The sequence below is a fragment of the Acartia tonsa genome, chromosome 12 (genome assembly GCF_053477335.1).
Source record: "Acartia tonsa isolate MP-2025a chromosome 12, ASM5347733v1, whole genome shotgun sequence".
Taxonomy (NCBI): Eukaryota; Metazoa; Arthropoda; class Copepoda; order Calanoida; family Acartiidae; genus Acartia; species Acartia tonsa.
In genome coordinates, this window is record NC_137271.1 from 16,794,986 (window position 1) to 16,811,007 (window position 16,022).

The 16,022-nt window shown below is 31.0% G+C and overlaps 1 protein-coding gene across 1 annotated transcript; it reads left to right on the forward strand.

The window, feature by feature from the left end:
- The first annotated feature begins 1,991 nt into the window (after positions 1 to 1,991).
- LOC145333463 (protein Shroom2-like) lies at positions 1,992 to 14,800 on the forward strand. Its single transcript, XM_080178614.1, has 10 exons — positions 1,992 to 2,212; positions 2,816 to 2,913; positions 4,059 to 4,127; positions 4,469 to 4,583; positions 4,915 to 5,015; positions 9,248 to 9,291; positions 11,440 to 11,518; positions 12,073 to 12,134; positions 13,918 to 13,999; positions 14,699 to 14,800. Exons 1-10 carry the CDS (start codon positions 2,051 to 2,053, stop codon positions 14,787 to 14,789), a joined length of 903 nt encoding a protein of 300 aa, XP_080034740.1. The 5' UTR covers positions 1,992 to 2,050; the 3' UTR covers positions 14,790 to 14,800.
- The last annotated feature ends 1,222 nt before the right edge of the window (positions 14,801 to 16,022 follow it).

Consider the following 16,022-nt stretch of genomic DNA (forward strand, 5'->3'; position numbering starts at 1 on the left):
ACCCCCCCTCCCCCCCCAGATCTTTTACTTCAAAAATCTTAATACCAGGAATCGGTAGCCGTGCATAAGTCTTTGTAAAATCCTTGTATTATATCCTTAAAATTCACCTGGATGTCTAAACGTTCCTAAACTTACATCCACAAATGTACCTCCATCCTCAAACAAACAAACGGCGGATATTCCACATTATTGCATTGCTTCGCTACTAAAAAATATAAAAATGAACACACTTGTACAGAATTTTTATTGGTGTTGCATTGTTTATTATCTTTTTTAGAATATAATATATATTAGATTATAATTATATTTGTCATATATCCTATAATCTATTGTAAAGGATTTATGATAAATAAATGTAAAAAGGGGGGGGGGGGGCGACCATCCACATTTAATTCTAGAAAAAGTAAGAAAAAGATATTTTTTTCAGAGGCTTCTCTTTGGAGAATAGAGGTACCTCAAAATATTTGAAAACCTTCCCAATGCATATTAAATTAAACCTTTACAGTTATCTTATCTTATCTTAATGAGAACAATATTTCCAAGCAATTAGATATCTTAAGCTTCACACAGACAGACTGACATTCTGATACAGTTGCTTGACAAACTTTAACTGTAGTATTTTGAGACTTTATTAATCCAAAGTATTCAATCGTCTTATAACTCAAGAAAACAAGAAATAGGACGATTACTTTGCGAAAATAAAGAATACAAATTAGAACACAAGACTCTCTGGTAATGATTATAGAGTTGCTACGCTTTCTAATTCCTATCTAATCAAAAGAGCTAACCGTTACATACGGACGGCCGCAGTTTGTCAGCCGCTTCCCAAGTTCGGGTATTACGGCAGTGTGAACAGACGTGGACAAGTATAATTATAGAGAAGCTGGGCTTCTCTATGTATCACCAAATAACAAACAGAATTTAATTGGGTGTTACTTTATTCAGAGCTTACAGGATACTGATTTATAATACAACAAAATGGTCAATGCATAGATTGGAATAATTACTACTAAAATCAGAGGTTAAAGTTATATACATACAATAAACACAATAGGCAATAATTATCCCCCATCTCTGGAAGGGGTAGGTGAAACGAGCAAATCAGATGAAACATAATAGGATTGTTAAACTATAAATACTTTTAATACATGGGGGGGGGGGGTTCAAATGTACCCACCCCCTTACTCAGGGGAGGTCCCTCGGACCTCCCACAAGTTGCCATAAAACCATGGCCTAGGGGTGCCGAATACCACATTTATACCCAATATATGTTAACGGTTAGCAAGATCCTTTGCTACAGGCAAAAAAATCTTACTAATTTACACACATTGAACTTAAAATCAGAAGTTCAAAGTAACATAATAAGTTTTGTTTTGAAATTTCTGAAATAGAAATCCAATTGAAGATTGTTTAACTAATAAAACAGATACAAGAGAATTTAGGAATTTACGGATTAAAATGCAACAAGTATATGTCCAAAGGTATTATAGCTGAATTCCAAAGATAATTAACTATACACCTTCTTTGTTTTAATTAAAAAGGGAACTAACACAATAATTGCTAGTTAGTTTAATTGAAATATGTTTTTTAAAATTATTGCTAGATTTTTTTTCTCCTAAGAAACCAAGAAACGATTTTTAAATCTTTAGGTAACACTTTTTCTTATTATATTTACATTTTGTAATGTTAAAATCTTAATAAGTTTTAAATATTCGACTTAACTTATTCATACATTCCCACTATAGAGTAGCTGCTTAAATCAAAAATGTAGAACATCACACAAGATACTTTTTCTCTTTTTAAATTTATTTGCAATAGCTTAATTAAACAAGCACAATGTGTCTCGTGTCACTGCTAAAAAGACATGGTAATACATTTGAGAAAATAAGGAGTTAAAAAAATATAATCATTTATTTATACTTTTAATTTAAAACTAAATTGCAGTAGACAGCATAAAATTATTTTTATGTTTGCATTATAAATTAACCAAAGGCCACAAAAATACGTGCTAGGTGACAAAAAAGAATTGGCATCAAAATCTTGTGAAAAAATGTGCCAATCCACGGAAAGTAAATCTACCAGTAAAATAAATACAACTGGAATAGATATTAAAACTGATGATACATATGATGTTACAAGTGATAATAATAATTGTAATAACCAAAGAAATAATGAACTGCAAGTATCAAGAAATCAATGCAATTTGGAACCAAGGAAAAAATATGAATAATTGTTTATCATTTAGATTTTTGTATTTTCAAATACATTATAAAATACATGCATGATGGAAAGGCTAGGTAGTTTTAAAAGATCTTTAAAGTTAGGACTGTGATTCAGCAAATGTATTCCATTTAAAATTGCTTGAAAAGATTTGGATATTTTTGTGGCGTAATGTTGGCATAAAACATGTTTTATTCTGTAAATAAAGGGAAGTGGGTAAAAAAAGAGTGGGGGGGGGGGACTTTCACTCAGAATTGTTTGACGGAATTTTAATCTCTTATCCCTGTTTAAAGTAAACATTATTGGGATGGGTCTATTTTATGGATTGAGGAAAGCAAAATTTTACAATTTTTTTTATATAATTAAAAGCATCTAATTTGCTAATAGTTATATATTGCATAGTATTTTTGTCAACTTTTCGCGGATATTTAAATAAAAGATTATAAGATTATAACTAGCATTGTTGGCCTTGAGAAGGCCGAAGACAATTTGTGAAAAATTGACTGTAATTCGATGCCATACTGAAAATGGGAATATGAGTCGGCTCAAGATATATTCTAATTTCAACAATTTATTCATTTTTATATGAACACTTAGAGGTATAAGTAGAGAAAGAATAACCTCGAGTGGTGAAAGGTCTAAGGATTGTTCTCCCAGCCTCCCTGCTCTAGCCACCATTTCTGATTATTCCAGGTAGTAAAAATCTGCATTTTTTATGGAGCACTAAAAACATTAAAATTAACACTAATGGAGGATATTTTTAAAATATTTTTCTTTTCGAAGATTTTTTTTCAGTGTTTTGGAAAATTTTAGTAAAAATTGAGCAAACTTAATCTTAATGGTAATCACCAAAACTTTCTAGTGCTTGTAAAATGCTATTGTTATCTAGGCTAGAGTAAGTCACACATGCACCATACAAAAGACTTTAAAAATGGGACCAACTGCTTCTTTTTGTTGTTCAAAATTGCATATTTTTTTTCGTTTTGCAACATTTGATTAAGATTGATTGGTATAAAGAATAAATAATAAGCTATATATAAATAGTTTTTTGCTTGCTTTTAAATCATACTAGTAGCTGCGCTCCTAGCCTCTAGGAGCTATGTTTTCGAGGAATTAAGGAAAGTAAATAAATAGCATAAAACCAAACTCAAATAGCCTAAGACCATCCAGGGACTTATAAGAAGCTTAAGATACAGACTAAAAACCTTACTACTTTATTTAATAGGATTAACAACTCCGACAAAATTTTGAGAATTAAACTTTTATTTTGTGCATCTGCAAATTAAAAAGAGATGACATATTTTTGTTTTTATTTGCCAATGCGTTGCAAAAATATTATCTCTCTTGCAAAACATAACAAAATAAAAATATAATTTTCTAAATTAGTTTTGATGATGTAATAAAAATATAAGAGCGTTAAAGTTAGGTGCAAATTTTCAGTCAAATGCTCTTATTAGGTCAAACTATCCCTATTTTCGACCACTTGTATATTATAATTAAACACACAATTAAGAACAATTTGACATAATATGCGCATTTGACTGGTAGCTTGCACATAACTTAAAGGAATTACGCGAAATAAAATGATGCTCTTTATCCTGAACCTTTGAGAAGGAGAAACATATCGGTTCAGCAGTTAGTGAGATAGAAAGACATACAGATATTGGATACTAGCATCTGGGGGAGGGCGACGAAGGTCAGAAAAATAGCTTAAAACTACCCTAAGACAATTATAAAGCTTCCCCAAAAAGTATAATCAATTCAGAATTTCAGTTTCCGAGATCTGTAGATTCAGACAAAACAACTTTACTACTTTATATTACACTTTTTATTTTTAGTTCATCTGCAGCGGAAGGAGAATATGAATTTTTGGAAGATTCTGACGGTTACCTTAAACCAAATGGAAGGTAAGCCTTATAAAAAAGTAACAGAATGTCCGTCTGCCTATCTGTTTGTTATTTTGTCTGTATTTATTAAAAGATCTCGCTTACCACTACACCTATATGGCTCTCGTTTACAGTAAAGCTTCTTATTGTTCTAGGGAAGGTTTATAACTATTTTGGGGAGGAAACCATCACCCTCTCTATGTAAATTTCACCTGAAGGGAAATCTATATTTTGTTTTTAATCTTTAATCTTCCCCTAAGTACCTCTAGAGGACTCTTTTGGTTGAATTTTCTCAATCAAAATGAAAAAATTCTGTTAAATGTAGAAAGTTAACCAAATGTTAAAAAAACTAATTATTCCAGGTTTGAGTTAAAGCGCCCAACAGTGCAGCAGGGCAACAACCATGGAGATAAATCAGAAGAGGAATATTTGGTCAGAAGAATGCAAGATAAGATTGCCATTTTAGAGGCTAAAAAGGTAAATATTCTGTTACATATAACACTAAGGCTTTTAAGTTGTCAGTTAAGGCAGTTAGGCATCTTTTCTGCCCTTAAACATACAGTCGATTTCTTAGCTCCAATATGCTAATAGCGCAGCCGTTATTATAAGCCTTTGCGCAGCCTTTTAGCCATGGTACAAAAGTACAAAAAATACAAATATTAAAAGATTTGCAATTCTATTTTACTTTTTAAAATTCTTATAATAATTACTGAACATCTGCTCATTAATCGCGCTGTCCGTAATTATTTACATCATTATTTGTACTTCGCTACTTATGTTGTTGACATTCTTGTTTTTTCTTATAAAGGTTGGAATAGAGCAACGCACCAAAGAGAATGAGTTGGTTGGTATGGATTTAGAGACAGAACTGTCCTTGTATGCTAACAAGAAAGAACTTAATCTTTTCAGGTGAGCCTCAACTTTTTCTGTAGCATATTAATCCTGTGAGGGAGGGGACATTGGTCTGTTTATCATTGCGTTTTCTTATTCAATGGCTTAACAACTATTAGGACTCTTGAGACAACGAAAAATGGCACCAAAAAAATTACGTCATATGATAAAATAACCAATGAGAGGTATAAATTTTACCATTGGTAAATTACAATGTATAATGACCTCTCATTGGACAACTTTACTTAATGACGTCATGTTTTTGGTGCCATTATGCGTTGTCTCGGGACTCTTATTTAATTTTGTTTGGTTTGTTGGTAATCTAAGGGTTTCCAGTACAAGCCCCGCCAAATGCAAAATTAACTATGATAAAAATGAGCCATACTGATTAGCCTGAAAGTGCGAAACACTTGTCTATGGATAATTTATAAAGTAGTAATGTTTTTCTGTTTATACGTTAAAAACTTGTTGATCAATTATCCGTTTGTTCCCTCTATTTTATTGAAGTTTCATTTGACGGTCCCGTGATGGTTATAGGCTGTTTCATTCTAAATTAAAGCCTGCGGATGGTATAATATTTTATAATATATTTTATTAGTAGTATACCCTTTATAGACCATGCCATTATAATTGTATTAGTCACACACCTATATGTATATTTGTTCCTCTCTTTAAAACGCCTTCAATAAAATTAAGTACCTCTACACATTTTGTTTTTCAGAAAGCTTTTCAATGTTAAATGAAATCTGGAACAAAATAAAAATTGAATTGCTAATCTAATTCCCATTCGATATTTGTAAGGAAAACAAACATCATTTAAACACGTTAAACACAAGGATGACATCACCCATTAAAGCGAAGCTCTAAAATAATAAGGAAAGACAAACAAACAATAGCACTTGTAGAGTGTCAGATTTTAATAATTTAATATGTAATTCTAAATTAAATTGTACACAAATCTGTTGCAAAATTGAGTAGATACAGGATACTGTAATAGGGCATACAACCATAATTATAGAAAAGCTTTGCTTTTAACAAGTAAGATTTTTATTCTGGAAAAGAAATATTTAATCATGGCAAAAATTTAAAAGGTTTATCTTGGTTTATTTGTATAAGTTTTAATAAGTGTGTGTATGAAGTTTGGAGGTTCTAAACACCTCCATAAAAATGGTGAGTTAATTGCTTATTTTTGTCAACAAATCTTTGTGTTCGCGTTTTAATATGCTTCAATGAATAGAATTATTATCTATCAAAGGAAAGATAAGATATATAGAGTAGCTTCAATCATTAAAAAAGAATTTAGGAAAATTGCGTATTTAAAGTGCAGCTTTTGTTGTCAGACTGTTTTTTATCACCCAAGATCTTAAACAGGCCGACAAAAATTTTAGATAATTTTGAACTAGAATTTTAGAGTGTAAAATAATCCCTTTACTAAAGTAACAGGGTGTCTTTTTGATTGTGTGTTTATATGTTTGTACTGAAGGATCTCGCTAACCGCTGAACTGATCGGGTTCTCATTAACAGGGTAGCTTCTGATAGGTCCCGGGAAGGTTTATAACCACCACCCCCCCCCAAGGAAAATCACAAAAAAATCAATTTTTTTTAACGTCTAGAGACTTGAACGCAACATAGATAGGTAACGTATTATTTAAAAAATAAAAAATAAATATTTAAAGTGCCACTAGAGGCCTCTAGGTGCGTAGCCGCTAGTATATTAAATAGTGCTCTTTGAAAAAAAAATTTATTAAATTCTTAATGCTACAAGCATTCTTAAAAATTAAAATCACGAAACCTATCAAAAAACAACATATGGGGAAGTAAGAAAAAAAGACAACTCTACCACCACTTAAGTATTTTAACCATACTAATCTACATTTCTGATGGCAAGAGTCAATCAGTTAGATAATTATCTAAAAAACCTCAAAGCAAAAATTGATTATTAACCTAAAAGTTGTTTATATTTATTTCAGCACCTTGCATTTTTGTATGTAATGTATATCTTATGCAATTAAAGTGTGAAAGATATCCACGTAAAAACAAGGGTGACGAAATTCATAGTTAGGAAAGTATAAAAGATGGATGTACAAATGGACAAAGTAAGTTAGAGAGCATTTGTTCAGTAGTCATAAATAGGACAGAGATCATGTGTTTATTATTTATTATCAATAGAAATCACGAAACCTTTATAAAAATCTATGACTTTTGTAGCATTGCTGACAGACTGACGGACGAAGTAAGTTGTATACTGTATGTTCTTTGGTAATAAAATATAAGCAGTCTATTTTGAATAGCAGAGAAAATTTACTGATAGACTTATAGACATATGAACAGACAGACAAATAATGCTATATTAAATAACTAGCGGCTTCGCCCCTAGTCTCTAGGGGCTTTGCCCCAAGAGGTGATAAAAAAAATTAAGGCGAAATTCGTTAAAGGACCAAGGGAATCTTCTACAAAACATAAAGGACCAAGGAAATCTTCAGCAAAAATAAAAAAAAATGGGGGGGTATTTTTTTGTTTTTAGGGGGGTTGGGGGTGTCCCATCCCCCAAGAAAATAGCTTAAAACCACCCAGGACCAATAGGTATATACATAGGCGTCCAAGGGGGGGGGGGTAATGGGGTCGATGACAAATTAATGCCACGCTGTATCATGGGATGGGGGCGTGATTGAAATGTGTAGTATACTCCTTTGATTAAACTCAATTTACGGGTTTTTATATAATTGCAACGTAGTTATAAGACTTTTAATAGCAATAAATTGAGACGTTGGGTATCCCTCTAACTGAACCGATTTTTGATTAGTCAACGGTCTAAATTTGTCTCGGCCAGGATATGATTAAAAGCCTAAATCGGCCAAGGAATAGCCGAGTACAATATTTTTAAACTTAAAAAATTAAAAATAAAGAGCTAAATGATTTATTGCGTCTTTCTCTTTTTATCGACAGACGCACTTGGATATATTATTTTCATAATTAATTATATGTATTTCCCATGTTAACGTCACCTTATGTGTAAATTTGGTGAGCTACATTATTGAGCAGCGTTGTTAAGTTAGGATGGAAGAATTTTGTAATGAAAGCAAAAGTGGGGTAGAGGATAAGGGATGGGGTAAAACGGGTTATCATAATGTTTTATTTTCTTGACTTTAAGTTAAACTCTATCGGTAATGGGGCGATTACCCCCCCCATTTAAAATTTACCCCTACCCTGGGGGTGCCTACGGCAAAAAAAATTTGCGGCGAGCTTCGCGCGCCATTTTACCCCCCCCAAAACCGAATTACCCCCCCCGTTAAAAAAATTTTACCCCCCCCAAAATAAAGGTGGAATTTGTTCCACTGGCAAGAAATTTGGGTTTTTTGATAACTCGTTTACCCCATCCCTTATCCTCCTTCCCCACTTTCTCTTTCATTACAAAATTCTTCCATCCAATCTTAACAACGCTGCTCAATAATATAGCTCACCAAATTTAAACATGAGCTGACGTTAAAATCGGAAATACATATCATTCATTATGAAAATAATATATCCAAGTGCGTCTGTCGATAAAAAGAGAAAGACGCAGTCACTCATTTAGCTCTATATTTTAAATTTTAAGTATAAAAATATCGTTTTCGGCTATTCCTTGTCCGATTTAGGCTTTTAATTATATCCTGTCCGAGACAAATTTAGATCCGTTGATTAATCAAAAATCGTTTCAGTTAGAGGTGTACCCAACGTCTAATTTTATTGCTAACTAAAGTCTTATAACTACGTTGCAATTATATAAGAAACCCTAAATTAAGTTTAACAAAAGGAGTATACTACACATTTAAATCACGCCCCCACCGCATGGTTTAGTTTGGCACTAGTTTGTTAGCAACCAAAATAAAAAGATGGACGCCCCTGGGTGTATACCCTGAAGAGTAGAATCCGATCGGTTTAGTGGTTACCGAGATCTTAAGGGACGGACAGAAAGACGGACAGACAGACATCGTTCTACTTTGTATTAAATAATATAAAAAAACAATAGATTAAAATTTATTAAAATATAAGAAATCCTGAAATAGAAAATTTAAATAAAAATACAAATATGTTAAACTTGTTACTTTTTTTCAACATTTCATTTAAACGTTTTATATTTATTTGGGTTATTCTTAAAAATTGAATTTATAAAAAATATTAAAAAAATTGTTTATGCTATATGATTTTTAAAAAAGGTTGAAATTAAATAAATTGATTTTTCAAATTAATGTGTTTTTGTTTTGTTTTAGAGTTCATATTCAAGAGTTAGCCTCTGTTTCTTGTCTACTGTTAGGTAAGCTACTTTTTAAAAGCGAAGCTTTTCTTTAATTAGGGTCCGTATGTCCCTCCGTACGTACGCCTGTCACATTTAGCTCTCAGGGCATATTTTCAGAAAGAGAGAGAATGAGTTATAAAATTATACACTGGATACCCCTTGGTACTATCATCCCACAAAATTCCAGCTTTCTTTCTCAAATACAAGCCGAGAAAATTATATTTCATAGCATTACAGACGGACGGACAGAGTATCTTTGCAACTAAAAAAGAATATCATAGATGAGGCAAATATGTCAGAATAAAGGGGACAATGGTCTGTATATTACACTACACGGTTGGTTTTTTATTAAATGAATAAGTTAGGGTACAATGTTTGGCACTTTCGATATAAGTAAATGATAATAAAAAAACCATAGAATGCGATAATAACTTCAGAAAAATCGAAGAAAATAGTTTTCATACTTAATTAACGTTTTTAAGTTTTTCTTTAAAAAGTTTAGATAAGATGCCTTTAAAAGTCGTCTATGATTTTGTCAGGGATAAAAATGAAACTTTAAAATAAGAATTACAACATATTTTTTCAATTAGTACAAAGTAAAATTTTGAACATTTTATTGATCAGTATATTTTTTAAAATGTGAAGTAGAAACCTGAATATTTTATCATGAAAATTGTGTTATGATTTGATTGTCTGCTAGATTACAAGAAAAAAGATACTGACAGTACTTGTTGGTTCTTTAAAAAAAATTAGGTAGATTACTTTCAGAACCTCTCTTTTTGCAACGTTATTTCAATAGAACAGAGCCGTAGTCTTAGTGTACTCAATATCTAGACAGCCAACCATTGTTTTAGAATTGTTCAATTTTTTTAACTTCTGATAAAAACAGAATTAATGGTATTTTTGTAAATATTATACCTCCAAGAAATGGCTATACTTCCCAATCATATGTTGTGTGATATTTATGAGGAATTACTTTGATATAATGTCATTAAAATATTCGTTGAAAAAAGTGCTATTCTAGCTTATACTTTACATTTTAATGTGTATGATAATTCAAATAAAAGATAATGAAGATTTATATTATATTTAATTGTTATAATTATAAAGAAAAACCTGGAAACAGTAAAAAACTGACTTTATTTTATTGACGTAGGGAAAATTTTGTCAAATATTTGAATAAAAAAACAATATAAAAAAAAATAAATTATTTTCAATATAGTCACAAAAAGGCTTAATGAGTTTAGGAAATATTTCATTCACTAATCATGTCATTTAAACTCTATTACACATAATACAGTGTAAAAAGATGTTCTCGTTTTAATTTTAAGTAATTTCAAATGCATTTTAATACCTTTTAATGATTTATTTTTTGAAACATCTTTTCATAAAATGTTATTGATTTTTGAAGTTATATGTTAAAATGTTTTTAAATTTTGTTAACATTTTGTTTTAAATGTAGAAAATTGGTAATTCTAAACATTCAAAAAATGATTTTATTAAATTTTCATCACTTAAATTGCATGTTTGATGAAATTTTCAACTGATAATTCAAGAAAAATCGTTTAAGTTTTATTATATTTTACTTTGAAATGTTAAAAAAATATAATTATTGTCAAAAATGTGGAAGTTATACTTTCCTCAAAAAAAGACCTAAAACATGCAAATTAACACGTGTAATGAGATTTTTTTCTTTCAGGTTTAATTTTAAGTAATTATTGATATTTTTTGTAAAAAGGATTTTATATAAAAAGTTTTAAAACTCGAGTTATGTAGTGGTTCTAAAAAAGGTTGCGAATTTATGCAATTTTCTTGCAAAAAAAATTTTCTAGGATTTTAAAAATAGCAAAGGGTGTTATTAGACGTACTTACAGATACAATTGCTAAGTCATTTTGGCCAAACACTAAAATAAAGTTTTGACATCTGAGGGTCCAACCGTGACTAGTTCCTAAAGTTTTAAAATAACATTTTCATATTCGTTGGCCTAGCAACTTTGGGGAATTTTATTGAAATTTGATTGTTTTGTTCTTTAAGCTGAGTGTCGAAACGTTTCAACCACTAATTTTAATCAACAGAAGGTTTTTTTGTGTACATCATTGGAGATATGTATCAGTTTATCGGCCATTGTCTTATTCCTTTAGATTCTTGCAAATATTATAATTTAGGTTTAGCTGGAAGGCTGGCGAAGGTAGAGACCTCTCTGGAGGATGCAGAGAATGATGGAGCTCCAACAGTACATCTCAGGTACATTTTTCGACTATCTGTCCGTCCGTCTGTCTGTATTTCTGTATGTCTGTTTTATTTCTGTTTTCTCGTCAGTCAATATTACTTTATGTCAGACCGTCTGTTTGTAATAAACGGTATGAGGAATCATGATTTTCTCGGTTGCTTTCAAGATAGACAGCTAAAATTTTATTTTAGAATTACCTATACGGAGCCGCACTATTGTTTAATACAAAAAGGTTCTTGAGTAGAAATTAGATTATTTATGACACTGAATGAATATCTGCTATAAAACTCACTTTGTCCTTAGGTCCATTTACGATATTTGTGCTTTGCTTTTTTACTTTTTGGTTAAATATTTGTATTTTATAGCTGAATATTTGTGCTATATGCTTTTTCACTTTTGGAATATTTGTATTTTATAACACTGAATATTTGATCTATAACTAACTTTGTTCGTTGGCCTATTTATATTTTTGTGTTTTCCTTATATACTGTCTAGGCATATTTTTGTATTTTACAACATTGAATATTTGCTCTACAACTCACTTAGTCCATTCACATTTCTGTTTTAGAAATAAACGAGATGGTTTGTTGCAGCAAATACAAGAAGCAAGATGGATTCAATCAAACATTGGTAAGTGTACATAATATATATTGGTTAGAAGATAATTATTGATGCGCTACTATAGTAAATATGTTTAAAATCTTTTCTCGTATTCGTTCGAATCCGGTGGATAGGAACCGGTTCTCATCCATACGAAAAAACTATGTCTAGCATCGTATTATACCCAGCTTTCTACGAATATAAAAATGTACAATAATAATATCAAAACCAGTTTTTTTAGCCGGTGCCTTTGGCACCTCGGGGCTAAAAAAAAATAGTTTTAATCTTATAATTGTACATTCTATATCCGCGGAAAGCCGTTTATAATACGATGCGAGAAATAACTATTCTCTTCGATTTTTTTGAATTACCTGTCTTTGTGTCTTCCCTCAAAAGGCTTGTAGAGCACTGAACCCCCAACCTCTAATTTTTAATCGTAGGAAGGAGGGGGGGGGGGGGATGATAAGTTTTTTTTGTCTCCCTTGCATAACTCCTGCGGAGGGCAATATCCTCTTAAGCCTATGTATTTTTTAAGTGCCTTTTACTCTGCGGAACTATCCAGTACCCAATTCAACCTAACCTAATCTGACATAAAGTAATAAACAAATAAACGAAAATTTACTACCCCTCCTTATTTTCAATTTTGTTTCAAAATAGTTTCAAAGTTATATCTACAAATTTGTCTGAACATAACAGTCTGCTATTCTGTTTTATTTAATCTTTGGGTTTTGGATGTATTTGTTCTTGCTAATATAATATATTATTTATAAGCTTTAATTGATTTTCATATAGTACGACTGCATTTCAATTTGTGAACGTTTACAAGTAAAGTATTATTATGCACGAAATTCCAGATATTTAATACAAAATTAATAACTAAAATCAAGTTCTGTACATTCAGGTTGATAAATAGCGTGGCAATAAACAAAAACAATTACGTTGTAGTTGAAAAAAAGAAACAATACATATTTTTTGAATTGATTAATTTTAACCATTAAAATTCGAGTTCATCTTGAACTTAATTGATCAAGGAAGGGGGTGGGGGTGGCGTTGAACGCGACCCATTATATCTCAGCTCCTATTAGAGCTAGAGGGCTAAAACAATGTACTATAATTCAGTCAAGTTATAGTTTAACTACCCCACCCCCTCATCCAAGACCGTTTAGGGATAACGGCAAATAGACACTAATATATTTTTTAAGTCGAATTATTAATTATTTCTAAAAATAGTCTGTTTATTTTACATTTTCGAAGGTAATTTCTTTTTAAATGTATTTTTTTTAAGCTAGAGAAAAACCTAAATGTACGTGAATATAAATTTTACAAAATGGGACCCTTATCATAGTTCTTATTAAAATGAATTAGTAGGTATGTTGCAAACAAATAAATCATATTTTAGCTAGTTTAAATTTCTATACAAACAAACCTTAAATTTACAGCTTTTTAAAATTATTACTATAATTTTCCTTTATACAACAGGGATGAACATTCTTTAAAACAAAGCTCAACTAACAACTAAACCTACAAGCGGAGCCCTAAACCTGCAGGGTTACCAAGTTCCCGATATAACCTGATCTAAAGTATTAAACAAACAAATGTTAAACACAATCACCCCCCCCCCCTGACATAAATATGAACTTTGGACGCGGCGCTCGGCACCCTTGCCTGCTTAGCCGCAGCGCTCGGCCCCCTAGACTGCCTAGCCGCGGGCACTCGGCTCCCTAGCCTAAAACCTAAACTAACCTAAAATAATTGTTCTCTGCCAGAGTCATAGTTCTGTTTTTAACATAATCAACAATTAATTTTTTTGTAGATAAAAGATCAAGTAAAGTAGAGAAGTTAGTTGAAAGGTATTTGGAGTCTGGAGGAATAGAACAATATCAAAAATTTGTTCGGTAAATTTATTCTATTTTTAAGCGAAGCTTCTCTATAATTAGGGAAGGTCTTATCGTTTCAAACTATTTCAAACTTTGCACTATGATAACGATTTATAATAGCAACTATTTTTGACAACAGTTTTTGCATGGTATACCTATCCTATTTTTTTTGTAACAATGACGTCTAGGACAAGAAGCTACCATATTTTAAGCGAAGTATCTCTATGGCCAACTCATAAAAAAGAATGTATGTCCTTTAACTGTATCCTGTATTTACGCAATTCTGCAACAAGTTTACAATATACATACCAACTGTATACATACTTTTTGTTTCATTTTAATCCAAGTTATTGTTAAATTTCAACATTGCTCTACTTATGGACATATTTGTCCTTGTGCAATGTTAAAAATGATTTTTAAAACACATAACAGTTGAATAAGGTAGAAAAATTTTTCTAGTATGGCTTCGAAACCGATTAATATCCGCTTGATTAGAAGCTGTGTTCAGCCATACTGAAAAATCATGTTTATCATCGTAATACAGACAATTCACTAATATTAAAATACAAGTCATAAAATCATGACCAGTTTTGTCAGCCCGGGCCTTCGGTCCCTCGGGGCTGACAAATTTTTTTATTTTAATACCTCGGAAAGTTGTCTATAATACGATGCAATTAATCACCAAGTCATCTATTTAATTTTGCCTTTATAATTAAGGGAACGAGTTAGTTTATCAACAGAGAAAAAGGAAGTGGATGAGAAGTTACAACTGGGAAGACGAGAGCTCAGAAAACTACAAACATTTTAATTTGCCTATTTTTTTCAAAAATTTGCCTATCAACAATAAACGAAAAAAGCATAGATGTATGGTCAAGACTACCTAAGCCAAGTGGTGGAGACCCTTTTCGTCTGCTATCAAATTGGTTTTATGTTATTTTATAGGGCTGTGTTTATATTTCCGACGCTATGAGCTGATTTAAAAGACCCAAAATCGGGACAGGGTCTCCGTCCTGTGGGCAGAGTTACATACATGCTCTCTCTATTATTTTACTTTAAGCTATCAACGAATATACTGTCTCTTAAAGTTGTTAATATGTTTTATTGTTGGTTAGACTTTACCAAAGTATTTAATACAATTTTTTTTTCAGGAATAATAAGTTCTAGACAACAAGCTTAATTAATAAAAGATAAATATAAGATAATTTTTTTGGTGCATATAAAAAGTTCGTCTTTATTACGAAGACATTGTCCAGAAAAATCACAAAAATCAGCTAAAATTATCAAATTTTTGTTTCGAATTATTTCAGGTTTGAAGGGTGAACTTTTCCTTCTCCCACTTTTTATCAAATACAGAATATTTCCCTTGATGATTTTTCTATTTTATCTGAAAAATTTACATAACTTTTTCGTATTCATTCGAATCCGGTGGATAGAAACCGGTTCTCATCCATACAAAAAATCGATGTCTAGCATCGTATTATATCCAGCTTTCTACGAATATAAAAATGTACAATCTTATGATTAAAACCAGTTTTTTTAGCCCGTGCCTTCGGTATCTCGGGGCTTAAAAAAACTGGTTTTAATCTTATAATTGTACATTCTATATCCGCGGAAAGCCGTTTATAATACGATGCGAGAAATAACTATTCTATATATAATTCTTCTACAAAACTAAAGTTATTTTTTAAAAGCACAGTATAAATATCCTATAATTGAAATAATTTATGTATATAATGTACTCGAATAATGTAAACCCTTATGATTTATACACGCATTAGCTTTTAGTCTTTTATAAACATTCAGAGCTCAATCATCTTTGTTATTTTTTTTAAAAGTTCTATAATATGCTTTCCTCTCATTTCTTGTTATTATCTTTTTTAAGCATGAAAAAAAACGGTTTAAATTTTAGATAATGGTTCTTTTTTTCATTAAGCTGATATAATAGACTAATAATAGTCTAGCAAAAGTTTCAGAAATTCATTTTTAAAGAAAAAAAAAGAACCTTCGCTTTTATGAATGTTGTCATACTTGTTATTTTTAT